The following is a 24,473-nucleotide window of genomic DNA, read 5'->3' on the forward strand; positions in this document are numbered from 1 at the left end:
ACCAAAACAATCAGCTACATTTTTTTGTTTGTTCTTATGATTACTCCACTTCATCCATCCATCCAACTTCTACTGCTTTATCGTTCGCAGAGAGTGCTGTACCAATCTCAACTGACATAGAGCGATAGGCGGAGTCACATCCTGGACAGATCGCCAGTCCATCACAGGGACACAGAGAGACAAACAACCATCCACTCTCACACTCACACTTACGGTCAGTTTAGAGTGACCAATCTTACCAAATCCCCAAATCTGCATCTGTCTGGACTGTGGGAGGAAACCGGAGAACCTGGAGAAAGCCTGCATGCAAACTCCATGCAGGAAGGCCACTCCACTTCATATAAGGCTCAAAATCTAAAACACCCCTTTCTACGCGATAAATGTAACATGTTTTGTATGCACAGTAAGAAAGTTCTGCATTTTCCATCAGATAAACCAAGAACAACAACTTTACATTTCTATTTTCCACGAAGCACAGATGAATCTTGCACTAAATGTCCTTTTCTAACCTCTGTTTGACCATCACAAGATCTGCTTCAGTCACTGAATACAATAAAGCACGACTTTTATTGAATCCTTTTGTCAAACAGATTGACCTTTGACAGATACTGGCTTTTTCTGTTCTTTTCTTTTCATTTCTAGTCTTTTTTATACATTTCCGTGATTTGGCAGCAGAGTCACTCTTCACAGCACGAGCAGCATATGACGCTAGATCAAGCTTGCATGCAGCGTACGCACAGAGATCTGACCCAGCTATTCACTGGACTGTGTGCATTATAGGATGGATGGATGGAGATGGATGGATAGACAGATTAGATAGATAGATTGCAAGCTAACTAGCACGCTAACTAGCACACTTACTAGAAAGATGGATGGATGGATGATAGATAGATAGATAGATAGATAGATAGATAGATAGATAGCAAGCTAACTAGCACGCTAACTAGCACACTTACTAGAAAGATGGATGGATGGATGATAGATGGATAGATAGATAGATAGATAGATAGATAGATAGATAGATAGATTGCAAGCTAACTAGCACGCTAACTAGCACACTTACTAGAAAGATGGATGGATGGATGGATGGATGGATGGATGGATGATAGATAGATAGATAGATTGCAAGCTAACTAGCACGCTAACTAGCACACTTACTAGAAAGATGGATGGATGATAGATAGATAGATAGATAGATTGCAAGCTAACTAGCACGCTAACTAGCACACTTACTAGAAAGATGGATGATAGATAGATAGATAGATAGGTAGATAGATAGATAGATAGATAGATTGCAAGCTAACTAGCATGCTAACTAGCACACTTACTAGAAAGATGGATGGATGGATGATAGATAGATAGATAGATAGATAGATAGATAGATAGATAGATAGATAGATAGATAGATTGCAAGCTAACTAGCACACTTACTAGAAAGATGGATGGATGACAGATAGATAGATAGATAGATAGATAGATAGATAGATAGATAGATAGATAGATAGATAGATAGATAGATAGATAGATAGATAGATAGATAGAAATAAAGAAAGTAAGATGATATGAGAGATCAACATGGAATAAGAAAGAGCTGCAGAGACTCAGCAGAGCAGGACAAGAGTGTGTGAGTGAGAAAGATGGGAGGGAGTGTTGGAGATGAAGTATGGAGAGATGGTGACTCACTCCAGTAGTGGTAAAGCTCTGATTTATTCTCTCTGTCTTTTCTGGGTCATATACTGTGGGTGTATGAGGGTTCTCTGTTAGCACTTGGCCACTTTAAGGCAGAGGTTTAAGCAACTTTCACTCCAAAACCAACTCTGTCTCCCAGAAACACGATAAACTGTGCATGTCATGAACTGCTCTGCGAAAAAGACACATCTGACATCACACGCTGCCTTTATTTTTATTTAAATTCATTTAAGTATGCGACACAAAGCACTTACCCTATGACGACAATGACGAAATCCAGCATGTTCCAACCGTTTCTCACGTATGCGTTCTGGTGCATCACCAGACCATAGGCAATAATTTTCAGAAAGGTCTCAATAGTGAAAATGATGAGGAAGGCATACTCGACTGTTTCCTGTGGACACACAGACGGAGCAAAGAGAGCAGCACATTGTTAACAGGAAAAAAAGATATGATGCTATTATGAAGACACATCATAGACACAGTACAGTATACAGGGCTACACATAGACAAAGGATTTTAATCCAGTATTTCTGATAAATAGAGGAAAGAGAACGTGAATTTGCACTCAGTGTTCTAGTATTATTTACCATATTAACAGAATAAGTTCTCTTTTCTTAGTATTATGTACCTTAATGAACCCAAAAGGGGCCTCTGACCAAAGGTCGGTGGGTTCTAATCGACTTGCAGATTCAGTACTTTACTGGAAAAGCAACATTTCATCACCTCCGTTTACACACTTTCCAGTTCATATTCACAGAGCAGTATGAAGACCACTTCCTCCACTGTGAGGAAATGGGATTTTGTTTATTATTGTTGTTTGAGACACTGTAATCTCATCCTCTTTCCTGACACCACAGAGAAACAGAGCTAACAAAGGCACACAAAATAAGTGCTTAAACTGTAACATCTGACCGCTGACATGCTACTCACCTCCACTCTGTGTCTGTGATCCAAAACTAACACAAAAAACCTTTTGTTATACGACTTAAATATTAATTTAGACTGTGTGAGAAAGGGTAAAACGTGTCAGTCAGTAACCTTTGCAACTTAACACGGGGCCTTTGTGGAAGAAGAACAGGCAGAAGACGACATTAACAGACAGCACTGACACTGTACGACTGAAAATATGTGTATCAGAGTGAGGCAGACATTAAAAAAGGGGCAATTACACTTTGAACAAAATAGCTGCTTTGAACTCTTACAGTTTTTAATTAACTATAAATAATCTGGCTGTAGATGTTTTAAAGGAATCACACTTTTGCACCGAATGCTGTAACTTTCACAAGATATTTATATCGATATTTGGACGTTTTTTCTTTTTCTTTTTCTTTTGGATGAATATTTTATGAGTATCATGATACCCTGTCATTTTTTAAAGTTGTATTTGTTATATTATTGTCTGTAACCCTGCTGAATGTGAATGCCAGGATAAAAGAGTCCTGGTTAACATGTCACATGGAAGGCTTATTGTGTATACAATAGAGACAAATGCATCCACAATAATACCCTGTTATATACATAATAACCTCTATCACTTGTGGGAGCCCTAATCATCCGCACCGTGTTCTCTGTGGACACCACAAAGGCAGTGAAAGTGCACTGAAGGCTGCGGGGCTTGTTTTTCCAACCGTTTACTGTAGATTGTGAGAAGCACTTATCCCACAATGAGAGACATGGCCCTCTTTGTTACTGAAGTAAAAAGGTTGAGTTAAGCTTACGGCCGCAGCCTCTATGACGGAGCAAGCCCGGGCCACGGGGAGAAGAGGAGACACAGAGATTTATACGCGGATGGATGGAAAGTCACAGAGAGAAATGTGAACAATTTCAGCAGCAGTTACAGACCGACCAATAAATGACAGTCAACTGCTGATGTAGTGTCATGATGGTGTAAATAAAGGCTTGGTCGGTGCTTTAACAAACCAATAAACTAAAATATTCAGTAAACAACCCTTAGCTTTCCAATTAACTACAGTAAATTTATGCACATTGCAACTTCCTGGTTCATGAAAGCATATAAAAGATAATAGCTAATGATAAACGTCCTCCAGATGAACACATTTATTCATTCATCAGCACACTGAAGTGTGAGCAGAAGAGGAAAGAGAGCAACAGAGAGATAAAGACAGTGAGGACAGAGGCCTTTGGGGATGACCATAAATATCTCTGACTCATCTTCATTTATTTGTGCTGCTAAAAGACGTGATGTAGTATGTTCTCTTTTCTCATTATACTATAACAGACACTTAATATGTTCACTTCATTACTGAGCATCTGTTGTACGTATTCTATGAGACATTAGCAGCCATACACGCATACACAGACACACAAAAATAACGGTACGTGTTATGTCCAACACTCACCCATAGGTGTGAGTGAACGCTTGTTCTTCTCTAAGGAAAATGAGCTTTATTCTCATTTTTTATAACCGACATTGCGAGGTCAGATGGACGGTTGATGAAAACCGCTGCGACTAAGCTCATAAAACCGGGGAGCCTAGAGGAAACCCACGCAGACACGGGGAGAACGTGCACATGTAAAGCTCCCAGAACGGGAATCAAACCCAGCACCTTCTTGCTGTGAGGCAACGGTGCTAACCACTATAATATGTTGGCCCTGCGATGGACTGGTGACCTGTCCAGGGTGCACCCCATCTTCAGCTGGAATCGGCACCAGTGACCCTCATCCATCTAGTCCATCGCAGGGACACATAGAGACAAACAACCATTCTCTCTCACACTTACAGTCGATTTAGAGTGTCCAATTTACCTAATCCCCAAATCTGCATGTCTTTGGACTCTGGGAGGAAACCGGAGAACCCGGAGAAAACCCAAGTACACACGTGGAGAACATGCAAACTCCATGCAGAAAGACACTTTGTTCTGACACAAAAACACAAACAAGCCACAGTGGCAGAGCGGGATAACACATGGCATAATGCATGAACCCTCCTCAGCTCTCACAGCCAAAAAGAGCCTTCTTCCTTTCCCACAGAGTCAATGGTCACGTCTCCATGCTTTCAACACTCAAAGGTGCATCACCCTGCAGATGACACAAATCACCTGTGTGCATCTACGACATACTGTTGATCCTTGGAGGGTCAAGGGGGATAAATGGAGCCAATCAGACAGCACATGAAAGAACGCACAAAACAACCTACAAAACCCAGAAAACAACCTCTTTAATCACACATTTTGAGGGCTTCTGTCAGCGAGGGAGTTGCAAAATTGTTCTGTGTCTCTGTTTTTGTGTCTGCGGTGACAAAGTGCGACGCATTATACATCACGACGGACCATAGTCGGGATAGTGGAAGCGTGGAACAGTTACAGCAGCAAATTATCACCAGTTCTCTGAAACAGAAGTTACAGAATGGAGGTTCAGTTTATTCATAAACCATAAACCAACCACAACACCAGACGACAACACGGACGGGTGAATACAAATTACACAAAAGACTAGAGAGAGTCTGATCCACCATCATCTTTGAGATGAGATGCTGAATCTTTTAAACACTGGGCAGTAAATTACATTAAGTGGAGTATAAGAAGTAGTGTGCCATTTATTTTTACGTTAATAAATTTACAATCAATAACTGCGTGACAAATATGAACTGCTTAAAACAACAATCAGAATATTAAGGTGGAAATAAAGTCCAAAAACTATTCATTTGTTTTTTCTCTAATAAAACATACGTGTCTCAAACAAACACACTGCTGTGTGTCAGTCTGCTGTTATATTTCCATCTGAGTCACTACATAATGCATGTTTTAAAACTAGCTGTTCTGAACGTGTGGCGGTGAGTCCGGTCACATGAGTCACGCTGACGTCATGCATGTTTGATATCTGTGAGCGACCGGGCAGAACGGTTGCTAGCGGTGCAACCACAACAAACTATAAGCAATAACAACAATGTCAAATGCTGCCATATGCCGCAGAGTAAACAGTCACATTCAGTGTGTGAGTGCAAACAACGGCAACAACCACGTGACTGGAAGCGGATCAGAACGCTGTAGCCGTCAGCCATGGGACAGCTTGAAAGCAGATGTCACCAGAAATGCAATAATGCCATTTTGGATGTGATTCTGCACGCAGCGAGCATGCAGGTATTCTGTAGAACTTCCCACATCACTCGCTGCCAGACCTCCCTCCCCCATGTTATATTCCATCTCTCGCTAATGCTCATTCCTTCCCCTGTCTGTATAGATCAGTCAGTGCCAGATCGCCAAAGCTGGGGGGGGTTGAGGGGGTGCTCGAGTATTTAGTGCTTCTTCACCGCCTACTCTTGCAGGTTTGCACAGTAAATAAGTGTGCTGCAGTGAGCAGTATACACTGGGATGGCTGTTTAAGTGTGCGTTATGCATGGGCTTTTAATGTTTGCATCCTTCGACATGGTCTGCTGTATCCTCAGTACAATGTGTACATTAAAGGTGGAGTGGGAGATCATGTGGATGTCCCCACACCACATGTTCAGGCCATACCCACAAATGTCTCCACAAACAAAGACTATGAATGTTGTTGCCTATGCAGCTGACTCCGCCCACTGAAAAATACTAGGAAGTGGGCTGAGACCCGAGTGAGGGAGAGGAGGAGGAGGGAGGCAGAGAATGGAGCAGTGAGGGGTCACAGCCCTCTAATGAGGTCTAATGATGAACAGCTCTGGTATTTAATAAGGGGGGGAGGAGTCAATGAGCTTTGTGCTGATTAGACAGACTATTTTAGTCCATGTCTAAAATAGCCAATGAATGTTTGAATGCACTTTGACGAGAGAGAGGTAGAAGTGAACCCTTTAACACCGAGCGCATCGTGACACGTTTGCACAAGTGCATTTTGTTTTATTGTAATTAAGCAACGGTTTGTTCCAACGGTTTCTGAAAGCTGTGAAGTTGCATTTCGTGCCAAGGCGTGGTTATTACGGTAATTTCACTCGTGCTGTTGCAGACAAATCAGCGTCTTTGTCACTGGGGAAAAACACCTTTACATAGTTTCCATTTTTTGGCCTGTTTTTGTCACATCGAGACAAAAACTAAAACAAATGTAATTTTAAATGTTTTGTACTGTTCAAATTTCAAATTTAACACACACGTACAACTACAGTGTTTTTTTCAAAATAAAACTTTTCGTTTTTCTTCATTTTAAATTGTTAATACAACATTTTAACATGCAGTAAATTGTAAATAACTGCCAGATATTGAAAGTTATTCTGGGACTCACACAGGACACAGGACACAGGACACAGGACATTTTCTGGCCCTTCTATGGTTAAAATAAGCTTTAAGCTGATTTTTGATCACAATATGTATAATTTCAATACTTAACACTAAACAGATTTCCACCTGGATCAACAAATAACATGACTAGATACCCTTATACATTTGTTTTCACCTGAGATAAAGATTTACTTTAAGATACTTGACTGACACACAGTCGAGCCAAAAATGTAATCATTAGACCAGAATGAAGTGTTTTTTTTCCTCAGTTCTCAAATCCATTATTTTGTGATTTGTCATGCAGTCACTAGTGCCCAGCTTAGAGCTTACAAGACACCAGCAGGCAAAAAACCACATAACAATATGCACATTCACAAATTCATGACTCAGTGTTCTCCTGGAAGAAACGGCAACAAGAGAAGTTGGATACAATATTCTCTTTCTTAAAATAAACACGCATTTTCTGCAAATCTGGCTAAGTCTCATTCTGAAACAACAAAAGTAACAACCCTCTGTACTTTTACAAACACAAGCAGCACAAGTTTGTTCAGGAACAGCGAGGACTGGCAGCGCTGTCTCTGCTGACATTGATTAACTTACAATAACTCTGCCCACTATGATTCACTTTGACGCAGCAGTCAGAGAGCAAATGAGCACATGATTTTTCACAAAGTGGGATTTATTTCACCCAGTCAAGGCCAAAAAAAAAGAAGCAAAATAAGGAGAAACTGAGCCCATAAAGTAGTTTAACTAACTGACCTAGAGGAAGACATTTATACTGGCTTTTCACACTTTTAAATGAAAAAGCAGAAACAATACCGGCAATAACTAAAGCCCCCACACTAATAAACACCGTGACAAACCGCGCTGACGCAGCTCTTGTTCTGGTCCATTTATTAGGCCTTTGTGTTTCGGCAGCACACACACACACACACTGACACAGCACATGGCATAAGACAAATATGTCTTATATATATATATATATATATATATATATGTATATATATATATATATATATATTTTAAAAACCTTAAAAAACTGTACAAAATGTAGTAATAACCAAAACAAGTTTCTATTTCAATTGCAGTTACCAAGTTGTTGTCGGTGTCTATTGCAGTCACAGTCATAAGAATCTTATTTATAGAGCCAAAGAAAAAATGTTTTTACTTAAATCCTAAGTGGTCTATTTACCTTTAAGCTGCTCTGTTTGACGCATGCTCTGCTGGTAACATGGATGCACTTCCACACACTGTACACTACCCACACAAAGCTAACATAGCTCTGACTCCGTCTTTACTCCCTCTCACACAAACACACACACACACACACACACACACACGGAAATACACATTGAAGATAACATGCAAGGACCGCGCTAGTGTGAGCCACAAATGAGCAGTTACATTAAGTGACTAAACACATACTTCTACCATCATCACTATGGGAGTCCACAGTCCAGACGTCGCTGCTTGTGCCAGCCATTACACACACAGACACACACAGACACACACACACTAACACACACAACCAAGTGCTTCATCAGCTGCACACATGTGCACGTTCATACTCTTCCGCAACACAATCTCGTATGGAAAGCGCTGACACACACACTGCACTCATCGTCTAAAGATCAAAACATAAGGAAAACAGAATTTATTCTCATGCACCAGGCTGTGCAGCAGACGACAGCATCCATCCATCTTGTACCGCTTTATCCTCGGGGGGGGGGGGGGGGGGGGGGCACTGTGGCAATCTCAGCTGACACAGGGCGAAAGGCGGGGTACACCCTTGACAGTTGGCCAGTCCATCACAGAGCCACATATAGAGACAAACAAACAGCCATGCACTCTCACGGTCCATTTACTTAATCCCTGTAATGCACATTTTTGGACTGTGGGACAAAACTGGAGAAAACCTCGCACACACACACACTGCATACAGAAAGGCCCTTGTTCTAACCAGGTCACAAACCCGGAGCCTTCTTGCTGCAAAAGGCAAGAGTGCTGACCACTACACCAACCGTGTGGCCTCAGAAGACACCATGTCATCTTTATTTTACTATTCATTACAATTCTTCAGTACCGTTGTAATGAGTGACCATAAACCGTGGTACGCAGCTACCACAAGGCACTCAAATACAAAGCAAACAAGCTGCTCTGTGTTTTAATTTAAATCATCAATAATTCACTGACAATCACTACTAAAAGTGTCTAAGACAAATAAAATGTTTATTGATTTTTGGAGGAGCACACCCACAACCACTCACCCCCTCATCCCCGCTCTGTGATTAAGGGCGAACCAGTGGCAACAGAGCAATGTCCTCAAAGAGAAACCTAATGTTGATGCAAATACAGATGCAAAATCAATAGTTACTGTGTGTTGTTGTTGTTGTTAAAGTAGTTACAAAGTTTGGAATTTTAGTTTCCAGCACCAAAGATACAGATTATACAAGATATAGCTTGGTATTAAAAAGTCAAGGTATCAAAACCACTCAAATGTCCTCACTCACTCATCTTCTACCTCTTTAGGCGGGGTCACACCCTGGACAGGTCACCAGTCCATCACCCTAACCCCTAACCCTAACCCATCATAGAGTTACCAATTTGCCTGATCCCCAAATCTGCATGTCTTTGAACTTATTTAAAAACTGTATTTAAAGTAACACAAAATAGGATTTGCTCTTGGCGTCCCTCGACAGTTGGTATGTATGGGTATGTTATAGCATTTTACAAAAATATGATTAAACTAATATATTAAAATGAAACCTAATCCCCAAAATAAATGACAAAAGAACAGTATTGCTTTAGTATACGTAGATTATATAACCTATTGCACAGTGTATGTTTGAATCACTGATGGAAGAACTAGACACAGATGAAAAACCCTGCTGTAAAGTTCATGTACCATCAAAATAATCTTGGAGACAACATTTGAAGGTTGAAATCCTACATTGTGTGGCTGTTTTTTTTTTTACTGACTTGTCAAAAACAAGATGAACTAAGATTTTTGTGCAGCACTGAAAAACATGACCTGTTCCTCTCTGGATTGGTGGCAGCCGTCATTCAGCTGTGTTTTCAAATGTGTTACTGGTTAACGAAGGCAACATGTCCTGAGCTGTAACTGCAATACCGTGATACCATGATATTTTTGGGAACTGTTACGTTTGGAACACACCTTGCCACAGTGTGGCCTCTGGATGACGGCTACGTCTCTCGTGTATGTGGCAGGAAACTGCTGCTCAACAGACGGTGCCGTTCACCGCGATGCCAGTATGAGTTCAGACGCAATCGCATGCCAACTGTGCTAACTGTGCTAACTGTACTGTACATGACGTGAACCCAGAGGAGTACTAAACATTACATTTAAGGATGAAATGTGTCCTCTGACAAGCATTTCATTATAAAGTCATTTAAATACATAGTTCTACAAAGCTTTGTCATATCAGTGAAAATATTACTGGACGATAGATAGATGATACGAGACAAGCTTCACTTCCACATTTCAAGTTAGGAGGACAGTTAATAATGACCACATTATTATCTTAAACACAGATATTAAATACTGTAGTCCAGATAGATAGATAGATAGATAGATAGATAGATAGATAGATTCTAGCTTGCAAACTAACTAGCACGCTAACTAGCACACTTACTAGCAAGATACTGTAGCTAGATAGATAGATAGATAGATAGATAGATAGATAGATAGACATTACGCAACAACAACAACAACAACGATACGGAGAAACACTACATGACACTCGACACAATGTTGCATGAATCCCATTTCCCATGAAAAGGTCATTGTTTTTCCTCAGCTACCTTCAGCTGAAGGTGCCCGAGGTGTTGAGTCTCAGATAGATAAGTCAGAAGTGACCTTAAAGCAAATGTAGGAGGGCTGCAGACTATTTGTCTGTCCCCTAGACAAGGTGGGTGCCAAGGAGACACAGTCATGTGCAAGAACAGGACACGCAATTCTCACTATCGCTGAAAAAAATGACTAAACTGAGGAAGAGCGACGAAGGACGTACAGAGGCAAGAGAGGAGTGAGGAAGTAGCTTCAACTTCCAGAGTTTGTCGTGTTTTGCCTCTTGGTAAAACCAAGAAATTCCTTTCTATTTATAATGAGCTGCTGCATTTAACCAATCCTTCCTAACAAGATGGGCAGACTCATGCTGCTCAGCATCAATACACTGTTCTAACTCACAGCATCTCTGCAGCGTCTCTACACACGACCTACACAGGGTAGCACAAGCCAATCAACAGCATTAGCAGGAATAAAAGGCTCACTGACACTGCAGTCTACACCAAACCTACAAGTCAGCTTGTCTGTATCACAGCCCATGGCCAATTGCCCACTGTGTGTAATAAGGACGGGTTAAACGCAGAGGTCAAATTCTCTGTCACTAATTGGCGTGTGTGTGTGTGTGTAAAGATTACTAATTCTAGCTTCAGCAAACATGATTGCACTCATTTCAGCTGGTTCTCGCTCTAAATGTAGAGGGGAAAGTGGAAAATGTGCAAAAACATATCAGGAAATGTGCAAAGTGAAGTTGATTGTCTCTATTCTTATGTATTACGGATAAAAACTGAGGACAAAAGTGCATATATGTTTGAAAATGTTCCACCTCTTTAACCCTTAGACCACAGAGCATTTCATTTAAACGTACAGTACATACAGAGGCTACAAGAATGTGCAATATGTCCTTATTTCCACAACAACCTAGGCAATCTGATGAAATCTGGAAACACGTCAGTTCAAAGTTCACGTGGCTCGTTTTTATGAACAAAAAGAAAAGAAAAACGGTCTAATTTTGTGACTTCTGCACAATTATTGCTACTTTATATCACAACTACAAATGCAATGTAAAATGAATCATAACTTTGACTCAACAACACATAAGAAGATGAAAAAAACACATGCATTTTTTAAAGGCTGAATATGTGACCTACAAACACACCCCCAGGATGTCCATATAAGGAGTAGTGTATTATTAGACATTTGATTGCACACTGATCCTGATCACTATTATTTTGTAAAAGGCAATGATGGATAAAAGGACGCCCACAAGAGCATAACTCAGCACACAGGTTTGATAGAGCCAATATAAGATGAAGAGGAAAAAGCATGTGGTGTGTGAGACCTGGTGAAGTCACAAAGGTCTGTACACCTGCCCCTCTGAATTTGTCACTGAGTAAAAGCCGGCATAGCTCTGCTGCCTTGTGATATAATTTGATCCTCGCTTTACACATCACGCCTCTCTGCCCCACAACTCAGGTTTCATATCAGTCCCCAGTCCACCTGTGCGGCTGCACAACAGCAATGTGAGATGGCAATCTGCCCAGCAGCCTTACCTGCTGGCGACTAGAGTGCACACGCTCAGCATTTTGTTCTCTAGCACTCCTCGTGTGAACAGTGTGACTTTCTGTAGGAGAGCTAAAGCCAAGCTGGCACACCTGCCCTAAAAAAAAAAGTATTGAATTGTTCAACTTCTGCAGAAAAAGCAAAAGACTGCATTATTTACCCTCTAGTATCTGATTTAGTGTTGACAGTGCAGAATTAAACCAAAGGCCTGTGCTAGCAATTCTAAGCTGTGTGTGGTGTTGGACAAGAATCAGCATATTAACTTGAAGCAAAAGTTAATGCAGTTGAGAAAAGCAGAGAGACAACGTGAATCTTTAGAAATAAGCTGTTGTCCTGACTGACGATGAGGATGAGGATGAGGATGAGTCCACCTAAACAACACCTCGTGCTGCTCCTGCCACTACTTAACCGTCTCTTTAATGAAGAGAGTAAGCCTCATCAATAATGATGTTCAGTCGTGGATTGAAAGCTTTAGAAGAGTCTGAAGTGAAAAGTCAGTGCTTAAAACAGAGCATTTCAAATAAATGTGTGTGTATCCTTACACCAGGTCTGATGCCTGTGTTCAGAAGAGAATAAAGTGACAACATTTTAAATGACAATGGTGTTTAAGATTATATATATAAGTATATATATATATATATATAATTTTATGGACCTCCTGTGAGTCCGCAATAAAGATTGAATTAAACTCAGAAAACAGAAATGTAAAAATTCCCTTTACTTTAAAGGTAAATAGGTATTTCTTTGATTTTTGACACATGACACAGTATATAGGACGCAGTTATAAATGTGACAGGGTGAAATGATTGTTAATCATCATTACACACCAGTATTTTGGGTATCAATTATTCGTGAAAACGAGCCAGCGAAAGAGACGTTGTGCACGGACCTCACTTTCTCTTTAAAAGCAATAACATTTAGCTCATAATGGTTGTCCTTTCAACCTGCAAAAGCCCTCAAATAATGGGCTGCACAAAGGTTTAACACACACCAATTAACACTCAGCCGTGGTTAAGTGGTCAGCCACGGAACAGCCTGATTTTAATTGTGTTTCCGCCACAGGCAGAGTGTGAAACAATGTGACACAGTAAACCAGAAGCAAGAATGGCAGACGTCAGGCATTTCATGTTCTTTCTTCTTGGCATGAGGCTGTGATGGAGCACCAAAAACTCTCTCTCTCTCTCTCTGTCGACCAGTCAATGAACCTGGGCCGGACCACTGTGCTCGGTACCCCGGAGAACGGTGCCAAAAATAGGCACAGTAGGGATCAGTTATTTTGAAACCCTGCTCAACGTTTGACAACAAAAACACCAGGAACTGCATGACAAACCTAAATCCTGCACTCAGTCTTACCAGAGTTTTGCTCCATATGCTCACAGCATGCCAGCAGAACACTGTATCAGACTCTGTAATGTCCCAGGTGGCTGACTCTCCGCTGTGTAAACAAACACCCTGAGGTCAACCTACAGGAGGTCAGACTGAGAGACTGTACACCTAAATTGCTACGGACCAGACACTGTTAACCAAAGCTGTGGCTTATCTTTCACAGTGGGTTCATGAGTGCAGCATACGGGGACACATCGCCGCCCCGTCTTTGACAACATGTCCCCGGCTCGCAGACAAAGCTTTCAAGAACATTCAAATGTTTCGCAGACACTCTGCATAAGCTGCTCATGAATCTTTGAACACCACGGCTACACTGACCTTGTGTAAAGGACCACATTCTGTGTGACTGTTGGGGCTTTTTGGGGCGAGAGCGCTCGTCCTCAGCTGTGGAACAATGCTTACAACACTACAATAGCCTTAATTCATCAAACGGGGGATAAATGCACAAGGTGCACCGAGTGGTGCAATGACGAGATGTTTCTAAAAATAGAAAGCTGAACAGGAGAACTATGACAAGATAAAGCACCAACAGGGATGTTGTCAGATGTTTCTCCGTGTACGCACAGCAGATACTACGCTGCACACTGAGCCTGCAACCACGCAACGTCTCACGACTGTGCAATCGCTGACAATACCTTCATACTGACAATGTGAAACAATCCACGAGGGATTACAAAGTAATTCATCCTATAATAAATAACACTGATGAAACAGTGCAGTATAACCATGAGGAAATTAGCCCTTTTTAACCCTTAGTGCTCACGCGGCTCGGATCTGTGCCGCAGGTGCACCCATGGTAAATTGAGAATAATACACAACTCCTTATATGGACATCCTGCTGGTGTGTGTTTATAGGTCACATATTTAGGCTTTAAAAAAATGTGTTGGTTCTTGTTGACTCAAAGTTCTGATTCATTTTTTATCACAAGATAACAAAATAAGATGTATTCTCGTTATAACGAGATAAGATGTTTTCTCGTTATAACAAGATAAGATGTATCTCGTTATAACAAGATAAGATGTTTTCTCGTTATAACGAGATAAGATGTATCTCGTTATAACGATATAAGATGTATCTCGTTATAACGAGATAAGATGTATCTCGTTATAACGAGATAAGATGTTTTCTCGTTATAACGAGATAAGATGTTTTCTCGTTATAACAAGATAAGATGTTTTCTCGTTATAACGAGATAAGATGTATCTCGTTATAACGTGAAAACATATTAAGAGTGTCTTTTTTTTCAGCACAACCTAAGCAAAAAGTACTTAAAATGTTTAAAATTTGATTTCATTTGTGGAATTTGGAAACACGTCACAGTTCAAAGTTCACTTGGCTCATTTTTATGGACAAAAAGAAAAGAAAAATAAATTTATTTTGTGGCTTCTGCACAATTATTGCTACTTTATATCACTACTAAAATGCCATATAAATGAATCATAACTTTGATTCAACAACACGTAAGAAGACGAAGAAAAAAATGCATTTTTTAAAGCCTGAATATGTGACCTATAAACACACACACCCAGGATGTCCATATAAGGAGCTGTGCCGCATGAGCACTAAGGGTTAAACATTTTGAACACTTTTTGCTCATGTGTGTTTATCTAGTTGGCGAAAATGAAATGAAAAATCAGATTGTGTTCATTGTGCTGAAAAAAAGGATATAAGACACTCTATATTGCACAGCCTGTATAGCCTCTGTATAAACTGTATGTTTTAACATAGTGATGGAAAAAAGCAGCTGAAATGCTCTGTGTTCTAAGGGTTAAAGAATCCGTCACTCTAGCCAGAGAAGTCCACGGCTGATTGCAACCGTCAAGTGTCAGTAGGAAGCACTGATTCAACAAGTGTCTGAGCAATAACACAGTGATAAAAACACACACAAGCTTGTGTACTCACCAGGTCATGGTTTGTGGAGTTGGAATCATCTTCAGGGAAGGGGACGTACACAGCTAAGGCCATACAGTTGGCAAAAATAGCAATTAATATAAAGATATCAAATGGCCTGAGAGAAAGGAGGTCAAGGAAGACACAGAAGACAGTGATGCAACACAGCAAGAAGGAACAATTAAGTACTGGAGTTTTCCTCTCTACAAGATGAATAAACAGCCAGGGAAAGATGAATTATAAATGCATTAGGATGGGTGAGCAGCATAAAAATCTCTGCCAAATCAAATATGCGTATTGTCCCTGTGGCGACCTCCAGAGAGAGAGAGAAGCCAAAAGAAACAAAAAAGGAGAATTTTGAATCTACATTTCGACTGAGAGGACGGGGTTACAAGGTTTCTTCAATTAAACCCATTTAATTAACGTTAAAAATTATATACGATGAGGACACGCTGCTACGACCCCTGACCCCGCAGCTGCCTGTTTAAACTCTTGTGACTGGTGACTTTGTATCTATTCATACTGAACAGATAAATGTGATTTGATCGACAGTCTTAGTTGGTTACAGTAGTTATATGTTTACAGTAGATAGTTTCGTCCTTGGAAACAATAATGAATGTATCTCACGCTTTCTACATTGAAATTACAATGACAGTTATATCCACTAATGGCCTGAAAACAGTCACAATTGTCTTCTGTCTGACAACTGTCACAAATAAACACGTAGTCATTTGCAAATGTGTTGCAGAAACAAAATTGGGACACCCGGTACAGCTACGGGAAGTCAAATCCCCAGTGAGCGTTTGGTTTGTCAGCAAACACACAACAGTGCGCGGTGCAGAGTCACAACGTGTTTAAAACAGCTGAGAAAAAGCAACAAATCTTACGTTAGACTTTTTACACGTTTATCCAGGAACACATCACAGACGTCATTTCAACTCCACGTACAAGAACAGATACTAAGTGAACACATGAAGAACATTAAGCAACTGTAAAGGATACTTCCACTCCACCAGGCTGATGCAGGCCCTGCGTATGGGGTTGTTGAGCTTGAGGCAGAACAGAGCCCTCGGTGGTCTGCTGTTGGCATTACTGCCCTGTTTTTTGCTTTTGGCATACTGCTGCCGCTTCTTCTGTGCCAACGCACCTACTGGGATAGTAGTGGACGCTGGGGCAGGTGGGGCAGGAGGAGCGGGCGGTGCAGCGGGGGCAGGGGCGGGAGGAGCGGGGGCGGGAGTAGAGGTAGGATGGGCTTCTGGGGCCGTGGGGGCTGGGGCTGGGGCAGGCCCGTTGGCGCTCATGGTGTGGAAGTGGCTCTGTGAGAAGCATCCAGCAGCATGGATCTGCCAGGGTGGAGAAGGAGGCTAGAGTAGGGCAGAGTAGTCCGACCGACGAGCTGGCTGTTCACCAGGCAGAGCGACTCTGGTGCTGCTGGCATACTTTGCCTCTGCGGGTGAGAAGAGGTGGTATTAGTATGTTTAGCACATTTTCTCTGACAGTAAAAGTGAAGCGTGGAGAACATTATGTCCTCGAATCACAACACTGGCTTCCGTCCATTCATCCATTGTCAGCCGCTTTGTCCTCCTCATGAGGGTTACACAGCGCTGATGGTGCCAGTCCCAGCTGACGTATGGGGCGAAAGGCCGGGGAACACCCCGGACAGATTGCCAGACCATCACAGGGCCAAACAACCAGTCACTCACACACTCACAGTGTCCAACTGACCCCTGCATGTTTTTGGACTGTGGGAGGAAACCGGAGAACTCCACACAGAGACACCAGCAACCGTCTTGTTGCTCCACTGTGTGGCCCCACACTGGCTTCCAGTAAACGACAAACATGGTTGCTCTTGATTGGCCCATTACATGAGTTGGACCATCTTAAAGGCTCCTCCAGACTGATTATGGCCACTCTGGTCAACTGCTAATAATATTCCTGCTCTGCTGAGAGTCACGTCAAAGCTGTTTCAGGCTCTTATTCTTTCTTTGCTTCGTTATCTCCACACAACGCTCAGTTTCCCCCCCCTGTCCTGATTGTGAAATGTGCGGCACAAATGTTTTGTCTTTGTCCAAATTCAATACAGACAACCTGGTTGAAACATCCTGAGGACGGAGACGTGAACTCAAAGAGCGTCAGGTTAAACAGTGCAGGCTCCAAAATGGACTCGAGGGCAAGGACGATCTACGTGTTGTTTTTCGTTGACACTCACCGGCCACTTTATTAGGCACAGCTGTTCAACAGCTCCTTAATGCAAATGTCCTGTCAGCTAATCACAGGACAGCATCTCAACTGCATTAAGGCATGTTTGTGACCGGCTGACGTCCAAACCAAGCATCAGAATTAAGTTACTAGCGAAAACCAGACTTTGTTTGAGATTACCAAAACCCAACAGTGATTCAAATAATCAATCGTGACAACTAAGGTATGTAGAAGACCATCTTTGACGGCGTTACATGTCAAAGCAGATGGAAAGAAGAAGGATTATGGACATGAAACCACACACACACACACTCACACCAACAAAACAGCAAAGATCCAACAATGGAGTAAATAAGCCGCTGCTTTTTGATGTATTATAATTTATTTTCATCGTAACACGCAACCAAGTTAATTCCATTCAACGAAATCACACAGTACGTCTCCGTCGCCTACTGTATGTGCCTCAAACTACACGAAATGTGACCTGGGTCAAACGTTGCCTTCAAGAGCCTGGATTTAGTTACTAATCTGGAATTGCCGGAGTGCGCCAACGCTAAAGAGAACAAAATGCTATGCAGCTCAGCGCAAATACACTAAACTAGATAATATTATTCTAGTGGAATATTCTAAACCACCTTGAATTGCCTGAGAGAGGTCACGTGAAAGAGAGCAGATGATGTGCACGGCTCATGACTTAAAACAAAGGAGTCACAGCAGAGCTGGATGCTGCTGATGCTGCTGCTGCTGTCAGGCATCACTGTGGTCACAGCTCCACTTGGAAGTCCTTGAACTGCGAGCAGGCCGAGGAAGAGGCGGAGGAAGACGCGGCAAAGGTCACGCTGCAGTGAGACGCACCGCTCACACACTCGCACATGTTTGACTCGCACATCATTATGACAACATGACAGTGAGACAGTGAGTGCTCGCGAGCACGTCATTCTGTCGTTCCAGCTGCTGTAACCCACGTCTCCTTTGTGTGGCCGCGTGTAGCCGCGGCTACGTGCGAACGCGTGAAATCGCGCTTTTGGAAACAATTCGTTTCATTGTTGTGATGTCGACACCGCGCACCGCATATCCGCGATATTAACAAAAAATAATAATAACAATAATAAAACAGAGATGTTTCCATGAGTGCCTGCGTTAGAAAAGAGCGTGCTCACATTTCTCCTTGGACGTCACCAAGGTAAGATGTGCTCCAAATAAAGAGAGATGACAGTCTGCCAGGATAAAAAAAACCATCTCTCCCAGTGATGCTGTGACTCTCTGGGCTCGTGTAGTGGACAGTCGGGTCCACACGAGCAGACCTCAGGTTGTAAGCAAAGGTGTCACAGTCCACACACTGCGTTCACTACAGCGTCGAGAGGGGGGGGGAAGTGGCCATTAGAACGAGATGTCCGCTGATAATAATGACAAAGCATCATCATCATCATCATCATCACCATCATCCACCGCCGTCTGTGCGAGCGAGGCTAAAAATAAATGCGGCTCAGTGAAGTTCAGTGCTGTGGTCCGAGCTGTACCTGTTTTTCCAGGAGACCTCGGGATGCTGTGTCCTCTCCGGCTCCAGAGCTTCAGGCTGTGGCAGAAACGCAGCTCCGCTCCGGAGATTCATTGAGCTCCAGGAGCAGGCGATACACACACATACACACACATATTATACACACACACACACATACACTAAAAAAAAACACAAACACACACACACACACACGCACGCACGCACGCACACACACACTCACAGCCCTGCGTGCATTAATTAAGCTCTCCTTCCATGGTGATCGTGGAGAGCTGATGGAGACAGGCGAGTGCGCACCGAACAACAGAGCATCCTTGTCCGCTGCCTGCTTAATCGTCACGGCGCCAGTGAACAGTGAAACGCATGCACATCAGAGAGCAGCCTCCCTCCTCGTCCTCCTCCTCCCCCTCCGCTTCTTCCTCCTCCTCCTCTCTCCTTCTCTTCCTCCTCCTCCTCCTCCTGACCCTCTCACTCTCCATCTGAGACTCTCTGAACACACAGCCTGTGAGGGCGATCTCCTGTCATGATTGTTCTGGCCAAAAAATAATCTCGATTCACGATATTATTGCAAAAAAAAGCAACCATTTCTGAAATTATCCAAAATATGAATTTCCATCAGTGAATGGATAAAACTGCTAATATTTCACATCAGTGGCTTGAGTCCTACTGATTTGTCTTGAAGTTCCACAAGGGGGAGCCTGCTTCTTTATAATGATTGTATTTGCATCCAAAAAATATGTAAATTAAGGCCCGGACCCTGGTATACTCGTGCATCAGGGTCCTGTAGTATCTCACTTAACCATTGGGTGGCGGTACAAGTCTGGACGCAGGGAATTGGACGCATTCCTACCAAAGAAGAAGAGGACCATGCTAACATCTTGCTCGGACGTCTGGTTCGAGTGGCTCACAGCTGTAAGGCCCGTCGGGCAGAGGAGTCGGGGACTCGTGTCAGCCGGTTCGAGGGTCGGATGACTATTCCTAACTTCTGTTCAATGGTTCCAAAATCTGGACGCAACCTTCTGGTTACAAAGCCCAAGCCCTTTCCTCTTGACACGTAAATGCAGAAATTGTATTAACCATATTTAAGTTTCAGTGTAGCCTTAGAATAAGCCTGTAAGTACTTTAAGCAAAGGCTGAGGTTTGCTGTAAGGAGGCCGTCATCCTACAGCAGCCAGCCAGTGTGGGTTTTGTGTTTTAAAGCAGATCCTTATTACCACAGACTGTTTTTAAGTAGTTGTCGCTGTCCTCCAGGTTCTCCCGAAGCCAAATAGGAAGTGAAAATAGGGTGAGTAGCCACCAGAGGGCGACTCGGCTGGTCGCAAAAAGAATTCCCTTAGAAGGTCTATGGGAAAATGAGTTTTTCTAGTTTTCACTGAATCTATAATATCATTTTCCTGAGGAGTTAGAATGGGGATTTAACACTTCCCCCATTATTACACCCGCTCATCATCTGTATGTCAGATGTATGTAAACACATCTATTTCCCTGTAATCTTGTATCTTACAAACAGAAATATGCGTGAATATGAGTGATATAATTCAGATTATTTATTTTCTCCACTGCTAATATCTTCTCTTGTGTTTAAGGAATCAAAACATATTTGTTTACCTCAAATTTGAGGAGATCTCAATGGATGCCATTATTATTATTGAGGTAATAGGTAAAAACCTCTTATAAAGACACCATTGACATTATCCTGTCACAAGCTTATTTGTATATAAACAGCGTGTCTGACGAATGCGACAGCAACACAAAGCACCTGTGCATCTGCCGCGCACATACACAGCTACTTATTAATCCCACCCTTATGAAAAATAAATGACTAAATGATAGCGTTGACCCCCAGAGGACCCTTGAAAACAGGGAATTGTGAAATATTATATTTTTCAGTTCCAGATACATTGTCGCAAAAGGTTTTGTGTCTTTGGTTAACTTAGGCATAATATTGTTGAAATTTCACTTAGATACTAAGATACTTAATTAAATGTAAAACAAAGGGGAAAATGTTGCTGTTCACAGGTTATTATACTATTATTTTTGTGATCTGGCCCACTGAACTAAAATCAGTCCATTATTTTTCCTCGATTAATCGAGTAATCGTTTGGTCCATAAAATGTCAGAAAACGTTAAAAAACATTGATTGGTGTTTGTCAAACCTGGAAATGATGATGTTCTCAAACGTCTTGTTTTGTCGAAACGAAGAAAATATTCACATTTAAGAAGCTGAAACGATCAGAAATCAAAAAATATATATACATATAATTTGTGACGTTAGTATCACGCCTCTTTGGTAACATTACTGATAAATAAAGTCATTGTATCCAAAGTAATGTTCTTAGCTAGTAAATAATCCCTTTCTGAACGTGTGACACTGACAGATATACTGTAGTACAGTCAAATAACATGACAATATAGTTCATTACTGTTCTTACCTTGATCAGAAATGAGCCATGGCCTCTGCTTCACCGACACCAAACATCCAACACACGAAGAGCAGAATACAATCCTCTTCCTCTTCTTCTTCTTCTTCTTCACCGGCGTGTTGGTCAGTGAGTGAACTCCAGCAGCGTTTGGTGAGAGGTGGAGAACGACTGAGTGAGGAGGAGAGGAGGAGGTTCATCGTATCAACTTACTCGTCTGCCACGGGATAATGGTTTCTTCTAGAATCATCTTGAATTATTCACCTATGAGTGAGGTGTGTGTGTGCGTGTGTGTGTGTGTGTGCAAACAACAGAGCTGGACCGAGTCTTTGTTACTTACCAATAGTGGATCAGTGAATATTGTGGAGGTCTAGTGATAGTGATGCCATAACTCATAATCATAATCATGATTCTAATAACGCAACCTACAATACTGCAGTGATTAAGTTCTCTTAAGTTCTCTTAAGAGTTTACTTGGAGAATAGATTGTTAGCTGTATTGTATTTGTGCTTATTTATTTCCATTAGCACATTAGCAAATGATTATTATTAACCCCCATGCCATGTCAATGAACTTGGATTAGCATCTCTGAAAACTGGGAGACACAGACTGACATAGTGATATCGTGAAAGACATTCACAAAACTGCACATGAGAATTGTTCATGATTAACCCTTTGAAAAATGTATGTTAACACAACTAGAGAACCAACATGTGTTCATGAAAAATTAAGCTATTTTTTTTGGCTTTTAATGTTACCAACGTCAGTCCTTTCTAGTGGGGTAGGGCCTGTGTAAAAAAAACGAAAAAATAAACAGCATTAGATTAAATCTCAGAATTTCTGCTGTTTTATTTCCATATGTCAAATATTAATCTTTTTTTTTAAATTTAACTAAATAAAAAAAAACTAAACTTAAATTGCCAAGTTTTTTCATGATACATCTTCATCTTATGGTCTAAAAAACACAAAAAAGGAATTATTTTCAATGTAGCTTATTTTTTGTTTGATTATTGCAGCACGACATAGGTTAAAGATTTTTTCACCTAGAAGTTTATATGCATTATTATTTTCAATGTCATATTTCATAACTACTCACACCTTGAGCACCAACATGTGCATATAAAAATGAAGCTATAAAAATCAGATTTTTAAAAAAAAAAAATTTAAACCATCAGTTCTCGTCATACATATCAAACAAAGTTTTTAACCTTTAAATTGCCAAGATTTTGTTATGATGCATCAAAAATAGTGGTTTGAATGGGTTCAATGAGGACATTTTTGTGCATAGGTGTGTTAGTGTGAGTATTTTTTACAATAGACTAAAAATATAAAAAAAGAACACTCAAAAATGCACAGCCTGGCTTACATTTTTAACAATATGCATGAAAAAAAGGATCAAATATTCTTGAAATTAAAAGCCCAAAACACACAAATGTGTCTCGTTGACGTGTTTAAGGGTTAAACCACCGAGATACAATAGAATATTGGAAGAGCTGGAAGGCATCGTTTTACCCATTTAGAAATATCTGGGTTAACATTTTTCTCTCCTGTCTTCATTCTAATTGATAAGCTGCTCACCTGATTCACATTTAGTCTACAAAATCTTCTCAATGTAACTCTCAACAGAATAAAAACAAGTGTTTCCAAAATGTCAAATACTTTAGCTGTTAAAGGTTACAATCCAGGACATTTGACCCGGTCTGTGAATAGGCCCTTGTATTCTTATTTTTCTCTCTATTTCCCACGCGTTTGCACTGATGATTTCATTGATTACTGCTGTTTTGTTGTGGCGACGTTACATTTCACGCATTTGCGGTGTGTGTCTCTGCATTTGTGCGATATTGTGTTCACACTCTTAAGCTCCCACACAAGACACACACTTTTACATTCTGTAGTCCTGGAGGAGAAATATGCAATGCAATTATTATTATTATTTTTTTACTAAAACAGGGTAAAAACACAGGCAGGAGGGTGCAGCGACCCCCGAGGGACCATGGAGGCCATTTGGCTGAGCAGAACAGTCTGCTCCCATCATTGATTTCATGTGCTTCTCTGCTCCCTGGCTGCACTATACCCAACTCTCCCGACCAAAAATAACTTTATTCAAACATGCGTAATGCACTTTTGAACCAGAATTGTGAGGACACAGGAATAGAATATTTGGAACTATTCCGGTTATAAGAACCACGTAATGTACCCCACTTAATAATTATGTCTGTAAAACTGCTATTTTCTGTCTGGCCCTGTATTCTGTTTCTGTCCTTCTTGTGTTTCTGAAACACCCCCTGTTTTTTTTTTTAATCTTTGAAATCTCACGTTGGCAACAAAGATATGGGATGGATTTAAAACACACAACGTTTTTATCCCCATGCCTGAAAATGCAGAAAAACCTGGTTGACGTCGTCGCACCACGACATAGGTGCACTGACGCAACAGTCAGGGCTTTTGCGTGTTTATCAGAGTCTTATGTGTACATAATGTGTGTTTGTGCGAAATTTCTGTGTGTGTGTGTGTGAGAGAGAGAGAGCGATGGAAAGAAGAGGGGGGATGTGTTGGTGGAGCAGCTTGAAGGAGAGCAGTAGTGATGGAGCCTGAAAGCCCTGCAGCGCAGCTGTTCTCCCAGTGCATCGTCAACTTCACTGCTGAACTCACAATACACGCTCAGCCCTAACTCCTTCTCACACACGCTCCTCCCTTTTTTTTCCTCTCTTTAAATCTTCCTCTCACTATTGTCTCTTCTATTTCTCCTCATCTTCTTGCTGTGCTTATCTTGAATCTTTGCATCTCTTATCTTCAAATA

The 24,473-nt window shown here is 41.4% G+C and overlaps 1 protein-coding gene across 13 annotated transcripts in view; it reads right to left on the minus strand.

The window, feature by feature from the left end:
- cacna1da (calcium channel, voltage-dependent, L type, alpha 1D subunit, a) overlaps nt 1–19,651 on the minus strand; it is a 63,354-nt gene extending 43,703 nt beyond the window's left edge. For 9 of the 13 annotated variants that reach the window (XM_058632640.1, XM_058632639.1, XM_058632641.1 and 6 more), the window contains exons 1-4: nt 19,258–19,650; nt 16,541–16,985; nt 15,551–15,656; nt 1,944–2,083 (exon numbers count right to left, since the gene is read on the minus strand). In XM_058632640.1, the coding sequence (XP_058488623.1) occupies nt 1,944–2,083; nt 15,551–15,656; nt 16,541–16,839 (545 nt within the window). In that variant the 5' untranslated portion in view covers nt 16,840–16,985; nt 19,258–19,650. Of the gene's footprint in view, nt 1–1,943; nt 2,084–15,550; nt 15,657–16,540; nt 16,986–19,257 lie in introns of all 13 variants that reach the window. The other 4 variants (XM_058632635.1, XM_058632632.1, XM_058632630.1 and 1 more) reach the window with 1 other exon arrangement.
- Nucleotides 19,652–24,473: the final 4,822 nt, after the last annotated feature.

The sequence above is a fragment of the Solea solea genome, chromosome 6 (genome assembly GCF_958295425.1).
Source record: "Solea solea chromosome 6, fSolSol10.1, whole genome shotgun sequence".
NCBI lineage: Eukaryota > Metazoa > Chordata > Actinopteri > Pleuronectiformes > Soleidae > Solea > Solea solea.